The following is a 16,524-nucleotide window of genomic DNA, read 5'->3' on the forward strand; positions in this document are numbered from 1 at the left end:
GCGTTCGTACAGTACACATGCGTTCATTTACATGTACAGTATTGAGCTTGCAGTGTACATGTAGCTTGGCATTTGCAGCGCTGTGCAGTGGAGTGGTATAATGGATGAAGCTGCTGAGTTTTCAAAGCGGAAAGTAGGGGGAAAGTTACGGGCACGGGTAAATCAGAATTGCACCTCTACACGCATTTCAAGCCACGGTATGGTAAACTGGAATCGATCACTGCTCAAATATCGTTCATATTCACTTCCCCAAGGTTTAACAAGGGTGTAAAGTAATCGGACCTGTGCCAATACTAATGCACTGTCCATGCAAAGTTAGCCGCGGCCCTGCTGGGCGACCCGTGCTGCGGCACACCGCTCCAGCTCTCGGCTCCAGAGTAGACAACATACATGTACATTAAACATACATGTATGTACCTGTGGTGAAACTGTAAGTCGATTTTTTTCGACTTACGCACAAATGGAAAATCGCCTAAGTCGATGTGTTTTGCTCAGTCCCGAGAAGATCGACTTATGCGAGTTTAACTGTACAATATATATTCTGGAAGTTGGGAATATCAGCTGATCCTAAGGTTTTGATTGGGCATGATAAGTGTCTGACAAGAGCTGACAATCATATCAAAGAATCATACGTAATTAGTATGCGTTAAAAAAAAATGACTAGGCATAGTTATCAATAACTGGACTATCAAGCAACATTCGAAGATATCACAGGACAAGATATTGAGTGTCAGGGATAGAAAACACTTCATTCACTGATGGGACATTCTAGCTCCAACAAGCTAGTCTTCAACAATCCTTTCCATTTTAGAATGCTCTAGAGGAGAAAAAAAAAAACACAGATTACTTATCAAAGGACTGTGATCCTCTGGAATAATGCTGGCAGTACTTCACTTGGTGGAACAAAGTAACTGGCAACTACCAACACACACAACAATAATCCACGGGTCTCCAGGCTGCGATGTCACTGCAGCGCTAATCGTTGGCTTGTGGTAAACTTCACCAAGATTGTGCTCATCTTTACCACTGACTCCATTTCGTCTGGTCAACACGACAAAATTCTCCAGTGTCCAAATTCTTGGCCATAACTAGGTTGGGGTCTGCATTTGGGACGCGGTGATACACATGTACCTTCTCATTGCTTACGTCCTGAAGTAGTAGAACACAAAGAATGAGAGAAAAAGCAGTGTGCTTCAACATTAATACAATGTACTTTGTTGAAATAATAATAATTAGTAAACCATAATAAGCGTACAGGGGCCCGTTTCATAAAATTTTTCATTAGTGACAACTGCCACATTTCTATGACAAATTTGCTCTCAGCCAATCAGATGCAAGGATTTCAGTAGCTTGTCACATCTATGACAACTTGTCACTGATGACAAGTTTTATGAAACGGGCCCCAGGTCATGCAGTAGCCATTGTACTCATTGTTCTCTGTCTTCTTTCTCTTTTTCCTTTTTCCTTTTTTTTTTTTTTGGGGGGGGGGGGTGTAATATCCAGCCTATTTGCTAGATACTTTATATAGTCAAACTTGTCCATAGCTGCCACCCACAACATACTTATCAGCTTGACTATATGGCTCAATATGGGTCTGGCCACTATATATTATACAAGTGAAAATTTACCATGTTACACAAAATTGGTAGCTGCTGGATATGTTAGACAGTTGGCCACTATACATGGAGTCTTTAACATGATTTTTCTCATGGGGATTTTTAGTGGACGTATATGGCAGGTGGAGCTATGGACAGGTGGTTACTAAGGCAGGTTTGATTGTAACTGCTTGTCACAACCCATCTACATTTTCTGTCATAGTCAACTTGGAAGGAAAGTTTCATGCTGTTTCTTAAGCATTTCACTGTTTTTATTGAGAAACATTAGCCTGCATTCTGACATCAAATCCATGTTTAAGATTTAGTCCACGGGTTCCGAATAAATCAAGCACAAAGTAGGCATACCTCGTACATGTGTGTGTTGGCCTGCTTGGATGTCTGTTGGTCTATGTTTATGATGTGTCACATACAGTTAAAAGTTACAATGCATGGACTCAACAAGAGTAATTACATGATATTGGTCATTATTCTGTATACTCGGGACTCGTCCTTAACGGGTAAAGGTTATCAATACCTTGCCATTACAGACTCATACACCTTGTGTCAAATAAGAACATTTATTTCAAGGAAAGATGTTTTAACATTATTTTGTAGGATAAGGCAGAGGAAATAAATCCCCTTGTGACAAATATGATGTAGTGGATCAGCTGCTACTTAAGTTTCTACAAACAAACAAAAATTCTGAAAACTTACCCTAAAAAAAAAATCCCCCCCCCCAAAAAAAAAAAAAAAAAAATGCTGGAAACATAATCTTGAGGCTTCTTTTTGTCAATAACCTACATAACGCTTTTATGCATTTTAATGTCTTCTTTAGATAACTATAACTCAAAAGCAGATCTCACAGTATTTGGTGATAAATTTGAATACCTACATAGGGCTAAGAGTTAGATGATACAAGGTTGTGAAGATATATTCATGTTCCAGACAGACAAACAGACAAATAGATAGTTCATCAAATACCGCCAAATCTCAAAACGGCTGTATTGTTGAAAATACTGAACAAAATCAATATAAAAAAAAGATAATTTCAATGGAGTGACATGCAATGCAGACAAGAAGAAAGTTGTTTGGCCTCACCTGAAGGTACCTTGTTGCTTGGCCAGTGACCTTGCTACATCCCGACACAAACAGGGCCTTGAGATTGGGGCAGTTGTTGGCCAGAGCCAGGATGCTCTTGTCCGTAATGTTCTGGATGCCCGCCAGACAGATGTCCTGCAGCGGACAGTATCTGGCCAGCTCCACCACACCACTGTCAGTCACCTGGACATCAGAAGTGAGAACACAATGCAATTCAGCTCTCAGCTTCAGGTATGTGAATAAGAGAAACGTTGTACGGAATAAACTCACCCATGGATGCCTTTCCCACCACAGTCAAATTGTATTCATGTCTTTGCAATAACAGTTGCTCGTGACAACCAAACAGCTTGTCTCAAAGGCCCCATTTCACTGACCATCAGAGGCTCATCTGATCCCCAAATTCAAAAAGTTTGGCATACCGACAAGTTACTTTAAAAATCTGCTCTGACAAACTCCATAGACTCGCACCATGGCTCACCAAAGGTAATACAAATACCAGAAAAGCCCCAGAACCAAGACTCAAGATAATCTGTTAGATGACTGTTTAACCCGTTGAGGACGGTTTGATTTTGCTACAACACGCATTTCCCATAGACACTTGCCCGAATATACTCGGGACTCGTCCTCAATGGGTTAATCATCAGACACTCAACAGACTGTCGTAGGACACAGACTGGACGCGTCCAATAGCTGCACAACACAAATCCGACACACATCGAACTAACTTGACACTCGCCGGACTGATTCTACACTTATCTGACACTGACTGGAGTTGCACCCGCAAACTGCATCCAATGCAAACTAAGCTCTGAGCTTATAGTTTTTTCATTGGACGATCTCGCCTCGTTTGAACACACCCTACACGTCTGATGAATGAAGTTCACCGTTAGTAAGTTGGGCACTCCAACCCTCCCTGTAACCCCAGATATATTACAGAATTCGCCTTCTATAGGTAGTGGGTGTAAACCTTCTTGGGCTTGCCTGACACAACAGCAACTAGCATGTAAGCTAGTTTCTATGTCTTGGTGGATGGAATGGCTGTCTATAAGGTCCTCACATGGAAAATGTCCATGTATTTTCATACACAGGTTTACTGGCGCTGTGGGGACTCAAAAATTTTTTTTTTATCATGATATGCATGTATAGCCAGTAACAGATATGATAAATGACAAAAGACACATAGTTATCATCTGGGAGAAGAATGTTTCAAACTAGAAGAACTTAGGAGAGGTTGACAGTGTATAACTATACTCCAAAAACTAATTAAAAAGTTTACTTGCAATGTGTGCTAGTCACGAGTGGCATGCTAATATCATGTCCAGAAACTGAACAGTCAGTAGGGGGAAAAGGGCAAAATAAGGGGGACATAACAATTTCCATGTTACCCAAGCAACTTCCTTCCACTCACCGTATCGACACTGGAGCCAACACAGCTCTTCAGTGAGATGTGCACAAGATTGGGCATGTGATTGGCGATTGAGAACAGCAGAGTGTCATCAACGCTCTTGATTCCGGCGAGAAACAGCCGTTCCAGATTGTGGCAAGATTCGCTGAGGTCCAGGAGAACATCGTGTGTCATCTACAAATATACAAACCATCAACAATAATCATTATGACAATTAGCTGGGGCATTCTATGTATGGTAATAAAAATATGAATATGGAGAAAAATAAAAGCAAATTAACAATCAAAGTAGAATTGATTCATTGAAGAGTTCTTCAAAGAAACTGAAGACAACATGCTTACACAGTACACAGCAGGATGTCACAGCCCTATATGGACATGGACATGAAATGATAACAGCCACTATGAGAAATCTTTCAATACCAGGCACTTTGGAAGCCATCATCACATTGAAATTTGCAACCCGACATGGAATACCTGGTTAATATATCCCTAATCATTAAATAAGCCATTCCACAGTTAGCACTAGTCTGCAATGATCTCTGGAATCACAGACTTTACAAAACATGGAATAAATTTTTTTCAGGAGAGCAGTTTAAAGTAGCCAAGCTGAAAGTGGTAATCACTATGTCGATGTTGCATTGATGTATTTTGCTAATTCATTTGAAGATAATGTACACTGACCTGCACATTCCAATACGCATCTGGTTCACACATGAATGTTTGTGACATCCAGTTTTCATAGAGACCATATCTAGTTTTTCAAATACCTCACTCAGCTTTACTTTTAAGAGGTCAGCAATGACCTTTATCTGCATGTGCTCAGAGTATAACTGTGAACTGGCTTACAGAACAAGTCTCACTCCAAATTTATGTCCTCTCAGTTTGATATCAATCTCACACTTTTAAACGATCCCCCCCCCCCCACAAAGAAAAATAAATAAATAAATAAACTAAAAGACCACTTTGAAAGCGCTGACATCTGCCAAGCAGCTAATTTCCACCTATCCAAACATGCTAAATATCATCCAGTTTCCCAATCTAGAATCCTTTTGTTCCCGTCATCAGCTTCCAGCTGCATGGCGCGCCTTGCCCAAGCAGAGCACATGCTTTAGAGCGCACATGCAAACGAGCACGCACTTTAGAGCACATATGCAAACCTCAAATAAACACAGCTTGAACTCTCAAGTTCATTGACCCTATCCGCAAAAAACAGCAAAAATCCTTTAAAAATTCAAGATTACCACCAAAATTTAATCATCTGTATCTTGCGTCATTATCAACTTTTCCTGAAAGTTTCATCCAAATCCGTTCACAACTTTTTGAATTAGTTTGCACACAGACAAACAGACAAATTAAACAAACAAACAAACCACCACCAATGAAAACATAATCTCCTTCCTTGGCAGAGGTAATAAATAAAAACACCAAGAAGGAAGGGCCGATTCTGACAGATATAGACAACGTCACCTCTTTGCATCCGCTGAATCGAAGCAGGGTGAGATACTTGGCTCTCTGTTTGTCCCTGAATAGCCTCCGGAGTGGCTCTCCCGTCACCTTGACACAAAACCCCAGGGCGAGCTCCTCTAGAGAGGTGCAGTGCTTCACAATGCTGCGGAGCAAGTCGTCCGTCATTATCTGGTGACAGCCCGTCATGTCAAGGCACGTAAGTTGGGGTCCGATTGCTTGGAAGATCTGTTCATGTGACACATAATTCATTCTGCATTTAGCATTTCCAAAGTAATCTCGCAGTAAAATCTTTAGATTTGAAAATTCTGCAGGTAATTCATCACATTTGTGAGCTCACACAAACCAACATTCTTATGTATATCTAGTTGATTCTCTCTTTTTTTGTGGTATTTTCTCACTTCTACTTTTGACATGTTCTTTGCAAATGTAAAAACTTTTCTATTACATAGCAATTTGTAAGTTCATCTGAGTGCATCACATGAATATCATGGGAGGCGATCAAAGAGAGAGTATAAAATGCTTAAGATACGTAAAAGACACATTCAAGTAACACATTTTGTTTATTTATGTGAATGGCACTACATATTTATTATTTTAACATATACATTATTTGAACATATTTATTTTTCATTTCATTTTGACGCTTTTATTTTTGTGCAACTACATATTGCAACTGAGTTTTTCTGCATGAACCCCCAAGAAATAACACAAGACAAAGAACAAACAAACGGCTAATGCTTTATCGCATGGGTCTTCCCTCTTCCAAACTGTACTAAAGCATGCAATGAACAAACAATACTGTATGCCAAATAGTTTATGAGTACATTGTATAATATTTTGCAAATTGGAACATGTAAGATTATTTCAGAAACAGTTCAATTCATTATTGATAACCAGTGACAATCTGAGAAATAATTTTTCCTCCTTTAAAGGAGAAAAGTCAGTAATTTCCCATTTTGGAGATGATAGTATACAATGCATTTGGATTACAGGAGGTCATGTTTTTGCAACTTGTCAATTTTCACACCTATCATTCAACTCATAACAATATCCTTAAGCTAATTAATCATATAATAAATATAAATGTAAATAGATCAAATATAATTGATCACAGCACCTCTGACGCTGAATCCTCTGTGAGTGAGTTGACGCCACACAGCCTGAGGGAATGGAGCTTGGGCAGCCTGGACACAGCTCCGAGAATATCTTGTCCCTCCAGGTGAAGACCAGACAGGACTAGGCTCCGTAGACTGAGAGGGAGATGGACCAGGAACTCCTTGTGCTTGGGTTCCTGGAGCTTGTAGCTGAAGGATATATCCAGATTCTGGAACTGCGTACAGGCAGCAAACAGCTGTCGTCATGAATTATACAAGAAAAATAAACACAGAATTGATGCACAAAGGGAGAAATAAGCGGTTCGATAACACAAATTTATGACTACATTCTCTGTGACGTTCAGATAGTGAGAGAATGAGTGGTACTTGATTTTGATAGATATATGTTGATAGATAACATATATGTTGACATATATATTCATTTAAGTGCACTTGCACACAGTACTTTACAAAGAAAAATGAAAGAAATCTCAAAGAAATCTCAATTAAATGAATAAGTCTTCAGGTACAGTGCGCTTCCATTATAACGAACATGGTTATAACAAAATTTCAGTTACAATGAAGCAAAAATTAAAGCCACAACATTATCCATTCTATGTTTTGTTTTTTTTTTGTGCAGCTATAACAAAGTATAACAAAATAGAAATGCGGATCCCATGGACTTCCTTACAATGGGAGTCCACTGACATCTTTAAAGGTCCTGTTTACCTTTGGGAGCAGTGATTTAAAAAATGTTCAATATATCACTTTTGATGCATATGTGTAGGTCAGTTGTATCACAAAACATCCTACATACAAAATTTTTGCAATAAAGCCTAACATATAAGGAGATATCACTATTTTTCTCATTAAACCATAACTGTAGACGGTTTAGTCTGAAAACATCTTTATTATAACTATTGTTCACATTTTGTATATAACACTTACTTAACATTTATTATACTTGTTCAAATTTTTACATTGGTTGTTTCTATCCCTAACTCACATTTTAGAACTATTTTTAAGCATTAATGCTGAGTTTTTGTTTTATCTGCAAATAGTAGATTATGCCTTTAAGAAGTTTCATGGGTTTGAACATAGTGTGATATCACATTGGTCAGTGCCATACATGAATACACTGTTGATAAAGTTTCATCCACCCCTAAATTCTGTTAGTAGTAATAGTACAAGTAACATCTTTCAAATTCATGAAATTCTTCCGTCGAGGTGTTTTCATTGCAACTGATTGACAAATTGCCCTACATCGACGTAAGTAAGCACTGAATTGATCAGTGTTTTAGTAGCAGCCATGATAAAAAATTATGGGCGTACATACTCGAGCAGGATTCATACCTACGGTGATCAGGAGGTCGTAGGTTCGAATCCTGCTGGAGTATGTACGCCCATGATTTGTTATCATGGCTACTACTAAAATACTAATCAATTCAGTGCTTCTTTACATCGACGTAGGGCAATTTGTCAATCAGTTGCAAAGTAACATCTTAGAAACAAGGCAGTCTGCGATCACTTATCTTGTATATTCTATCTTCATTTCATTTCATTTCATATATATATTTGAGGTAGTACTTACAGGTAATAATCCTGCACTTGTGATCCTGTTACAGCCATGCATTACCAACCTATTAGGAAAAGAAAACTGAAAATTGGTGATAAAGCTCCAAATAAATGGCAGCAAGAACAATCCAAACATAATCATTGAGCCTCGCAATTATACATGCCTCTAAATTTTCCCCCTTACACACCTAACAGCAGTAGTGATAACAATTTGACTTGAAAATTGTCACTTGACTATGAGAGCATCTTGATTTAACTCATGGCCAAATGTATCCCAACACCTCAACAGAGATTGAAGATTAACTTGCTTAACACTTCTGGCAACAAGCAGAAAGTGCTAAATATGACTGGATTTTTTTTTCTAAATCATTCGTGCAAATAGTAGCTGATACAGATACGAGTATTTGCTATTATACAACACCTATTTAGAATGTAGCTATATCCGATTGGTCGATTGCCCATCACGTGACATTTAGTGAAAGGTTCTATTGCACGCTCTGGCTGTCTCAGCGTGCAATTTTGGTTCGATCAAATGTTCTATTGCACGCGCGCTGATGTCACAATAAACAAACATGTGCCGCGCGCACTCAACAACTACAAGCGCGTTTACAAGCGCGTACTTTTGTCACTATTTTTTGTAAAAAACTTTGTTTCGCATACGTACGTACGTACACGAACATGTACATACACGGTGACTGTGACTGTGAGGCTACTCATTCGTCTTTCACGGAAAATGGTTGCCATTTCTGTGCTAAATTCAAGAATCTGTGAGTACCAAATTCGTTGACGTTCGAGGTGTTGTATAAAACAAATAGTGTATGGTCTTTACTCATGCAATGGAACGAGATTTCGCACTCGGCGGAAGATGAGGCGCACTATTCAACTCGGCTTCGCCTCGTTGAATAGAGCGCCTCTATCTTTCACCTCGTGCGAAATCTCGTACCATTGCACTCGTGACCATTCACTATTTGTATACTATCACACTGAAATCAGAGTGGCAAATTTAGAATAGATTTATTATTTCAAAATTTTCCTATTACTTGTATCTCTCACTCTACAGTGTAGATCTTTATATCTTTGCCTTTTCTCTTTCTTTCTTGCTCCTTTTTCATATAACAATTATTCAAATGGTATTTTGGACATAACTAAGAAACGAACAGTTGACATTTTTGAGGGCTGTACAGGGAGTAATTATCACTAATTTCCTTGCTGAGGCTCTTGATCGTGAATTCAACCAATCGATACATGTCTGGCAAGTTTAATTCATGAATTATATGGCTTGTACAATAAATCATTCAATGTACAAAAGGATAATAGTTGCCAGCCATTTTCAGAGGATCATTAGAACTATACTGCACTCCTTTCCAACTTGTGAAATACAGTCCAAGATTGGGCAAGACATTTTGGTGTCTCCTTTGGGACAGCAAAGTATTTACCTCCACCAAGGGAGGAGGTTATGTTTCCATTACCATTGGTTTGTTTGTTTGTTTGTGTGCAAAAATAACTCAAAAAGTTGAGCACAGATTTGGATGAAATTTACAGTGCAGGTTGAGAATGACACAAGGAATAGATGATCCAATTTTGGTCATGATTCAATTACGGTCATGATTCAGAAATTTTCATGGATTTTATGAAGGATTTTCAGTATTTTGGCAGGTAGGGTCAATGAACTTGGGAGTTCAAGCTGCACATTTTTGAGGTTTTCATACGCGCATTAAAGTGCGTGCTCTATAGTTTCTGTAGTGCGTGCTCTATAGTTTCTGCTAGGGCAAGGCATGCCATGCAGTTGAGGATTTATGATGTAACAAAGGCTTCTATATTGGGAAATCGGGCGATTTTTCGGCATGCATGCGTATGGTTGGAAATCACTGATCCCTACTATATGGAAGAGCAAGACCATCGGTGGGAAGTAGCTGCTTGGAGAAGGTCTGCGCTCTCAGAGTGCTTTTCTAGTTATATGTATATTCTTACCCTCTTAAGCTAGTACAATGCTGTGACATGGAGATCAGATCTGAATCTTCTAATGTGTGAAAACTTGTCAAATCCATGTGCTCCTGCAAGATTGACCAAGAGAAAAAGTCAGTTCATCATGGGCTCCCATCCATATCAATCGTCGATAAATTAGCTCTTACAATACATTCATCTGCTGAAATATATGTACATTAGAACAAGATGAGTGAAAATTGAGTAAGAAGCTGTTGATAGGCGTGAAACTATTGATGCTGTCCATGTTCCTCCTCAAACTGAGAGTAACTGCAAAAAGTGGAAGGAAAGGCAGTGAGAACAGGAAAAAGAGTTGCACCTCCCATCATGATTATTTTCACAGATATGTAAACAAACATTATGGGTCTTAGTTTGCAATTCCATTGCTTGCTTGAGGTATTGACGTAAGACTAGCCTTAGAGACTTTTAATCGGCACAGTACTTTGGAAAGTTCTGAAAATCTGAAGCGCATTTATGAAAGATAAGCTTTTCTGGTATACCCAGCTGTACTGACACATAATTCAATCTTTCGCCATGTGTAAACAGATCATGTCCATTACAAAACCATCTCTTTTTTGCATGGCTGTACCTATCAGTCTGATTTCTATTAACAATTATCTGAGAACACATAATATCAAGCGCTTGCAATGTTGCATTGCTATATAACAAAAAACAAAAAACAAAAAAAAACATGGTTGCCACAGAAACTCACCAGATTTGTGTTGAGGGAGGAAGCTATCACTGGAATGATTTCATTGTTCAATTTGTAGCATGTCCCTAAGTTGAGTGTGGAGATGGTGGGATTTCTACTCACAAGGGTAAGAACACCTAGAGTAAAGAGAAAGCAACATGGGATAATGGCACTTCACCTCATAACACTAGCACACATGTGCACCCTATCATGAAAAGCGCAACGTTATAATCACTGAAAACAACCTGGAATCCCAACAAATCAACAAGAGGCATGTGTACAGTGTCCTATGAAAGTACAGTCTTTGCGTGTAAAGTTGAAACCTCCATACTCATTGTTCAACACTTTCCCTATATCTACAGCAATCTCCAAATGCACCAGTTAGCAGTCCTTCCCACACCCTCTTCTGTACAATACAATTGTGTTTACTACTAGTGCTACGCAGCCAAGCATTCATTCAATGTATACTTTCTACCGCAGTATCTTACATGGCACTTTATTGCTTACAACTAAAAAGCCACAACCAATCAATCACAAGTAAGAGATTTGTACTCAAACTCCATGTTACTTTCCCATTCAGTCTTGCTTACACTATGAAAATCTATAGGGAAGAAAACACTCACACCATGATATAATGGACTGAAATTTCATTCAGAGAATTACTGATTCAAAACAAAAATATCATGAACAAATGGCTGAATTTCCCTTTTTTGTTTGTGTTCATGTTTGTGTAATCATCAATTAGTTATGTTAAATGAAGAAGGGGAATATGAGTTTAAATGCAAAGACTTACCCCTGTTGGCTATGTTGATGCATTGTTTCAGGTCAACTGTGCGCAAGTTTGCTGACACCAAAGCCTCTAAGCCGGAGCCACTAAGCTCTGGAAGCTCATTCAGAGTAAGCGACTTAAGTTCAGTCTGGTGGCTCAGTAACACTGATATACCAGCATCTGCAAAGCAAAATAAAAGACAGGCATATAACAGATAGATAGCTGTACAAGAGTTGTTATTTCATGACATAATATAGATAGCTGTACAAGGGTTGGTATTTCATGATAATGGCAAAAAATCACTTGACAGTTCAATAATTACTGCTACCATGGCAAAAGGTACAAATGTCCTGATCTAAATGGTTGTTGTCAAGCTACACTGTATTTAGTAAAGTTAGCAGGGATTACCATTTACAATTTCTACAATTGCATGAATATGAATGTTGGACAAATGAAACAATACTCACTGCAATGGAAGGTGCTGTCTCATTCTTATTCTGCATCATAATTGATCTTTTATCATTGAGTCTGTGTGTATGTGGGTGTCTTGTTCTCTTTCACATTTGTTTGGGTCCATTTTCTTTGCACACAAAACACTGTGGCATTGTGCATTCTGACACACTCAAAATTTCTTTTCCACAAACCAAGGATTATCTCAAGTCAGATCATAGCTCTATACACCATATCTCAAACTCTACTTTTTGATGCAGCATGCATATACCCACCAATAGGCATCACAACCAGTTATGAGGTGGCCGACTCACCAGTTACTTCCTTGCAACCTTCGATGGTGATACTCTCCAGGCGACACTGGCAGGCATCCAACTGGGTGAGGAGTTTGTCATTGATCTGCTCGCAGTAGCAGAAAGAAATGGTCCTCAAGGCGGGTGAAAATAGGTGGTAGGTCACGTGGGGGAGGTAGTCCGCGGTCAGCATGTTGTGATCCACCACCCACTGTAGGATCTTCTCCTTGTGGAGGGTCGGGAGCTGCTTCCCGACGCTGCTGATGATGTTGAGGTTCTGGGCTATGCACCCAAAGCACAGGTCCATCAGCTGCTTGACCATGATTGCACTATAAATGTCTGAAGGTATTATCAAACAGGTTGGAAGAGTAGGTCATAAGATGATGCACACATGCAGTAAACAGGTATATTTAGATCTAGACCTAATTCTGCACCATCAAAAGCCACACTCCTGTTAATCATAACCACATCGGCAACCCAAACATATTTATGTCGCTGGTTACAGCACCTCAGGGTTATCTAATCATAAATGTAATGTATAGGCAATCCTCAAAAAGGTCATTTATTTACCATGATTAGACTAGATACAATGGTGACAATGCCCAAACAAATGGTAAACCCCCTTTTTTTTTTTAAGATAGCCACTTAATTTTTAACACTTTCTTTATCTATTTTCTAGTGCCACTGATTCCAAATATTCTGGCTGCAGAAAAAAAAAAATACTTCTTAGACGCTAGCCTTACATTAACTATTCTAACATTTGGATTTGTTACACAGCCCAGTCGCTGTAGGTAGCGACAGCTGTATTCGCACAGCGTAAAACAGCGTCTGGTCGGGCTAGCCTTGCATACACTGTCCAGTACAATTTAACGCAAGACAAAAAAAAGAATTTGACAGGACATCCATACGTCTATTTAAATGCAAACACATTTGCCAGTGATGCACACATGCAGCTACACTGTCACTGAACAGGTCATTTTGCATTCAACTATCGGTCTAACGTTTATACTATTATTACCGTATTAAACTAGACGGTCTCATGTGGTCTGGATGGAGCAGAAAGGGAGGTGCAGCAGAAAGGGAGGTGCAAGCTTTTAAGGCTTTCAACATTTCATAAAATAAAGCACGGTAACATTGATTTAAAGCTCGATATCAGCCCCGCTCAAGCACCGAGAGGTATGACAACCCGAAGTTATCATCCTGATAATTATTCTACTTCACATGACATGGTTTTTCAACTGCTCTCGCTAACTCCTTCTTCCATAGAACCGCGAAGGATTGGAATAATCTGCCGAGTAATATAAAGCAGATTCATAAATTTGACACATTTAAAGAAGCGCTCCAGCGTCACCTTCGTTGTGATTAGTGCTGAGTGATACTCTATCCAGAGTTTTTCAGCGTATTCATCGAGATCCAGATCCAGTGCACTAAGAAATGACTTAACCTCGACTAGTAGGCGATCCACAAAATGTACCAGGATTATACTATTATACTACTTCACATCTGACCTACCTCGATACACCGTTCAAAAGACTTTCGTCCCCAGCCCTGACCAGCTGCCCAGCACTTCCTGAAACTATAAGATACAGGAATGTGTCAATCTGTAAATGTGCGCGTTTGAATCACCTGTAAACAAAGCTCGCTAGTTGCATACAAGTGATAGTGGTGCAACGGTGGGTGGGAGTGTCCACACGAGTAGCAGGCAGGCTACGCTGGCTGCGTTTATGCGGTGGCGGCGATGATGGACCGAGCATTCATGCACACTGCGCCGTGTCCGTGCTTCCCGTGTCTACTCCGCTTGCTTGTTCAAACGTGTGTACGTACAATTTTGTACGTGCGTATACAAAATGTAGGTACCGCTGGTATTTATACGGCGAGCAGGCATACGTCAGCCAAGCTCTATCTTTAGCGACATGAGTAATATTGGAACACACACCATGCACACAGCTCATCTGAATTGATCGCTGGAGTTCAACCCAAGGGCCCGAATTCACGAAGGTGGTACAAATGAAACCATGGTTTAAAACATGGACAAAAACCATGGAGCGCCAAGTGTCGCACGGAATATTTCGTTACGAAATTGGTCATTTCGTAGACAAAATGACCGTTTCCTTAACAAAATTATCATTTCGTGGACGAAATGTTTATTTAGTTACAAAATGTTATCATTTCGTTACAAAATAATCATTTCATCGACGAAATTACTGATTTCGTAACGAAATATTCCATGCGACACTTGGCGCTCCATGGTTTTTGTCCATGGTTTAAACCATGGTTTCATTTGTACCACCTTCGTGAATTTGGGCCCTTAGTTTTATAAAACCTCTTTGGTTCAACTACAAGTGGGAAATACCCCAACAATGATAATTCGTGCATAAATTATGAATATTCAAAGTTTTCATAAAATCAGTGTACTGTAGTACCTATAAATTCATGGCTAGATGAGTACTTCTCAGCAATTTATGACACCGTGACAGTGGCAATAAAGACATACAAAGACAATTAAAACATTTTTTGCTTTCTTTTGGTTTTTAATAATTATGAAATAGCTCATATTGCAGCCGATATATCCCGTTGAAGGTATTGATCCCACGATCCTTGAATATAAAATAAATATACATGAGTATTTTAAACAATGATTTTATGAAAACTATGAAGTTTTCGTGAAATCATTTTGTCTTCACCAAGAGTGGACGTGAAGGCTATAACATGTACGTTAAAGTTTATGGCATCACGAAGGGATATGATAAAGAAATACAAACAATTCAAACATTTTAATAACAATAAGGAAAGAGATACTTATTTATCCTTCAGGAGGCGGGGAGGATAGCAATGTGAGTAGGCATATACAGGTCGTCTCAATGTGCACTGTAGACTTGAAAAATGGCTTTTTAGCCCTATATATTGTATAATTTTTAGGCGCAGTAATTTACAGGTATAACTGTGGTATCACGTAGTTATAGCTCCTATCTATCTGCATGCATGGCAGTATAGGACTAATGGCGGCACATGGAATATAGAACAAATTTGAGTAGTCCACATTTCGGTTTTGAACTGCTTTTCCAAAATGTTTTCATGTCACTGAATATTGGAGAATTCTATTCAAACGTCTACATTCACTGAATTATGTCGATGTTCAGTTCAATCTAATTCAGTCTATTCCAGTTTCTTCTTCCACAGAACATAACAAAATGAAATACGAAAATTAAAAAAAAAAAAATGTCCTGAGTAGGCCTACCATATACGCAATATAGCTGGCTGTATGATCCATAGGTATGAAAATTATGGGGAGAAGGGTTTGTTTGTTTGTTTGTTTTATTTCCGTCATAAACATATACATACAGATATAAAAGACAACATAAGGTACAGGGAAATTGATACATCATGTACAAAATGAAACATACATACATAGCAAATGAATAGTGTGACACATCATCGATATATCAAAAAAAAAAGAAAAAAAAAAGAAATAGAATGTACAGTAGGATTATATAGAAAGATAACGCCTGGATAGCCCATAATCAGCTGCACTTTTCTGGTGCCGCTGGTCTTCCATGGGGACCAGTTATAAAGAGATATGGAAAAGAAAAAAAAAGAGTAGAAGATTACATATCATATAAATACAACATTATAATACATCTTGTAGTCTCTTGAAAACTTATAATGCAATAATTATACAAATTCTCAAGGCAAAATACGCTTTTTTGAAAAGTGTAGATAAATTTCTTGTGTATCAGACAAAAGTATGTATATATATATATATATATATATATATATATATATATATATATATATATAGATAGATAGATAAGTTTACACAGATGAATTTAAACCAATTCAGAAAGGGACCGTTTAAAATCCTTCAGTGACTTGCAGTCACGGACAGCATGCGGAAGGCTGTTATATAGTTTGGCTCCCCTGTAGAAAAATGCACGTTTGCAAAAGTTTGTCCGAGGTTTTGGAAGGCTGAGGCTACTGTACCGAAATTGGTAGGGCTTGGGGGAATAAAATATATTTTCGTGTAAATAGGTAGGTGTTATATTATTCAAAATCTTGAAAATCATTACTCCGACATGAAATTTTTGACGGGATTTTAACGTTT

The 16,524-nt window shown here is 38.6% G+C and overlaps 1 protein-coding gene across 1 annotated transcript; it reads right to left on the reverse strand.

The window, feature by feature from the left end:
• Positions 1-874: 874 nt before the first annotated feature.
• LOC140241872 (uncharacterized) lies at positions 875-14,000 on the reverse strand. Its single transcript, XM_072321626.1, has 11 exons — positions 13,935-14,000; positions 12,444-12,761; positions 11,704-11,859; positions 10,932-11,047; positions 10,208-10,290; positions 8,253-8,301; positions 6,685-6,918; positions 5,568-5,792; positions 4,102-4,272; positions 2,694-2,876; positions 875-1,149 (listed from the first exon to the last, which is right to left on the reverse strand). The coding sequence occupies exons 2-11, from the start codon at positions 12,742-12,744 to the stop codon at positions 1,021-1,023; spliced, it is 1,647 nt and encodes a 548-aa protein (XP_072177727.1). The 5' UTR covers positions 12,745-12,761; positions 13,935-14,000; the 3' UTR covers positions 875-1,020.
• Between the last annotated feature and the right edge of the window lie 2,524 nt (positions 14,001-16,524).

Source organism: Diadema setosum, chromosome 18 (assembly GCF_964275005.1).
Source record: "Diadema setosum chromosome 18, eeDiaSeto1, whole genome shotgun sequence".
In the NCBI taxonomy this organism is placed as follows: Eukaryota; Metazoa; Echinodermata; class Echinoidea; order Diadematoida; family Diadematidae; genus Diadema; species Diadema setosum.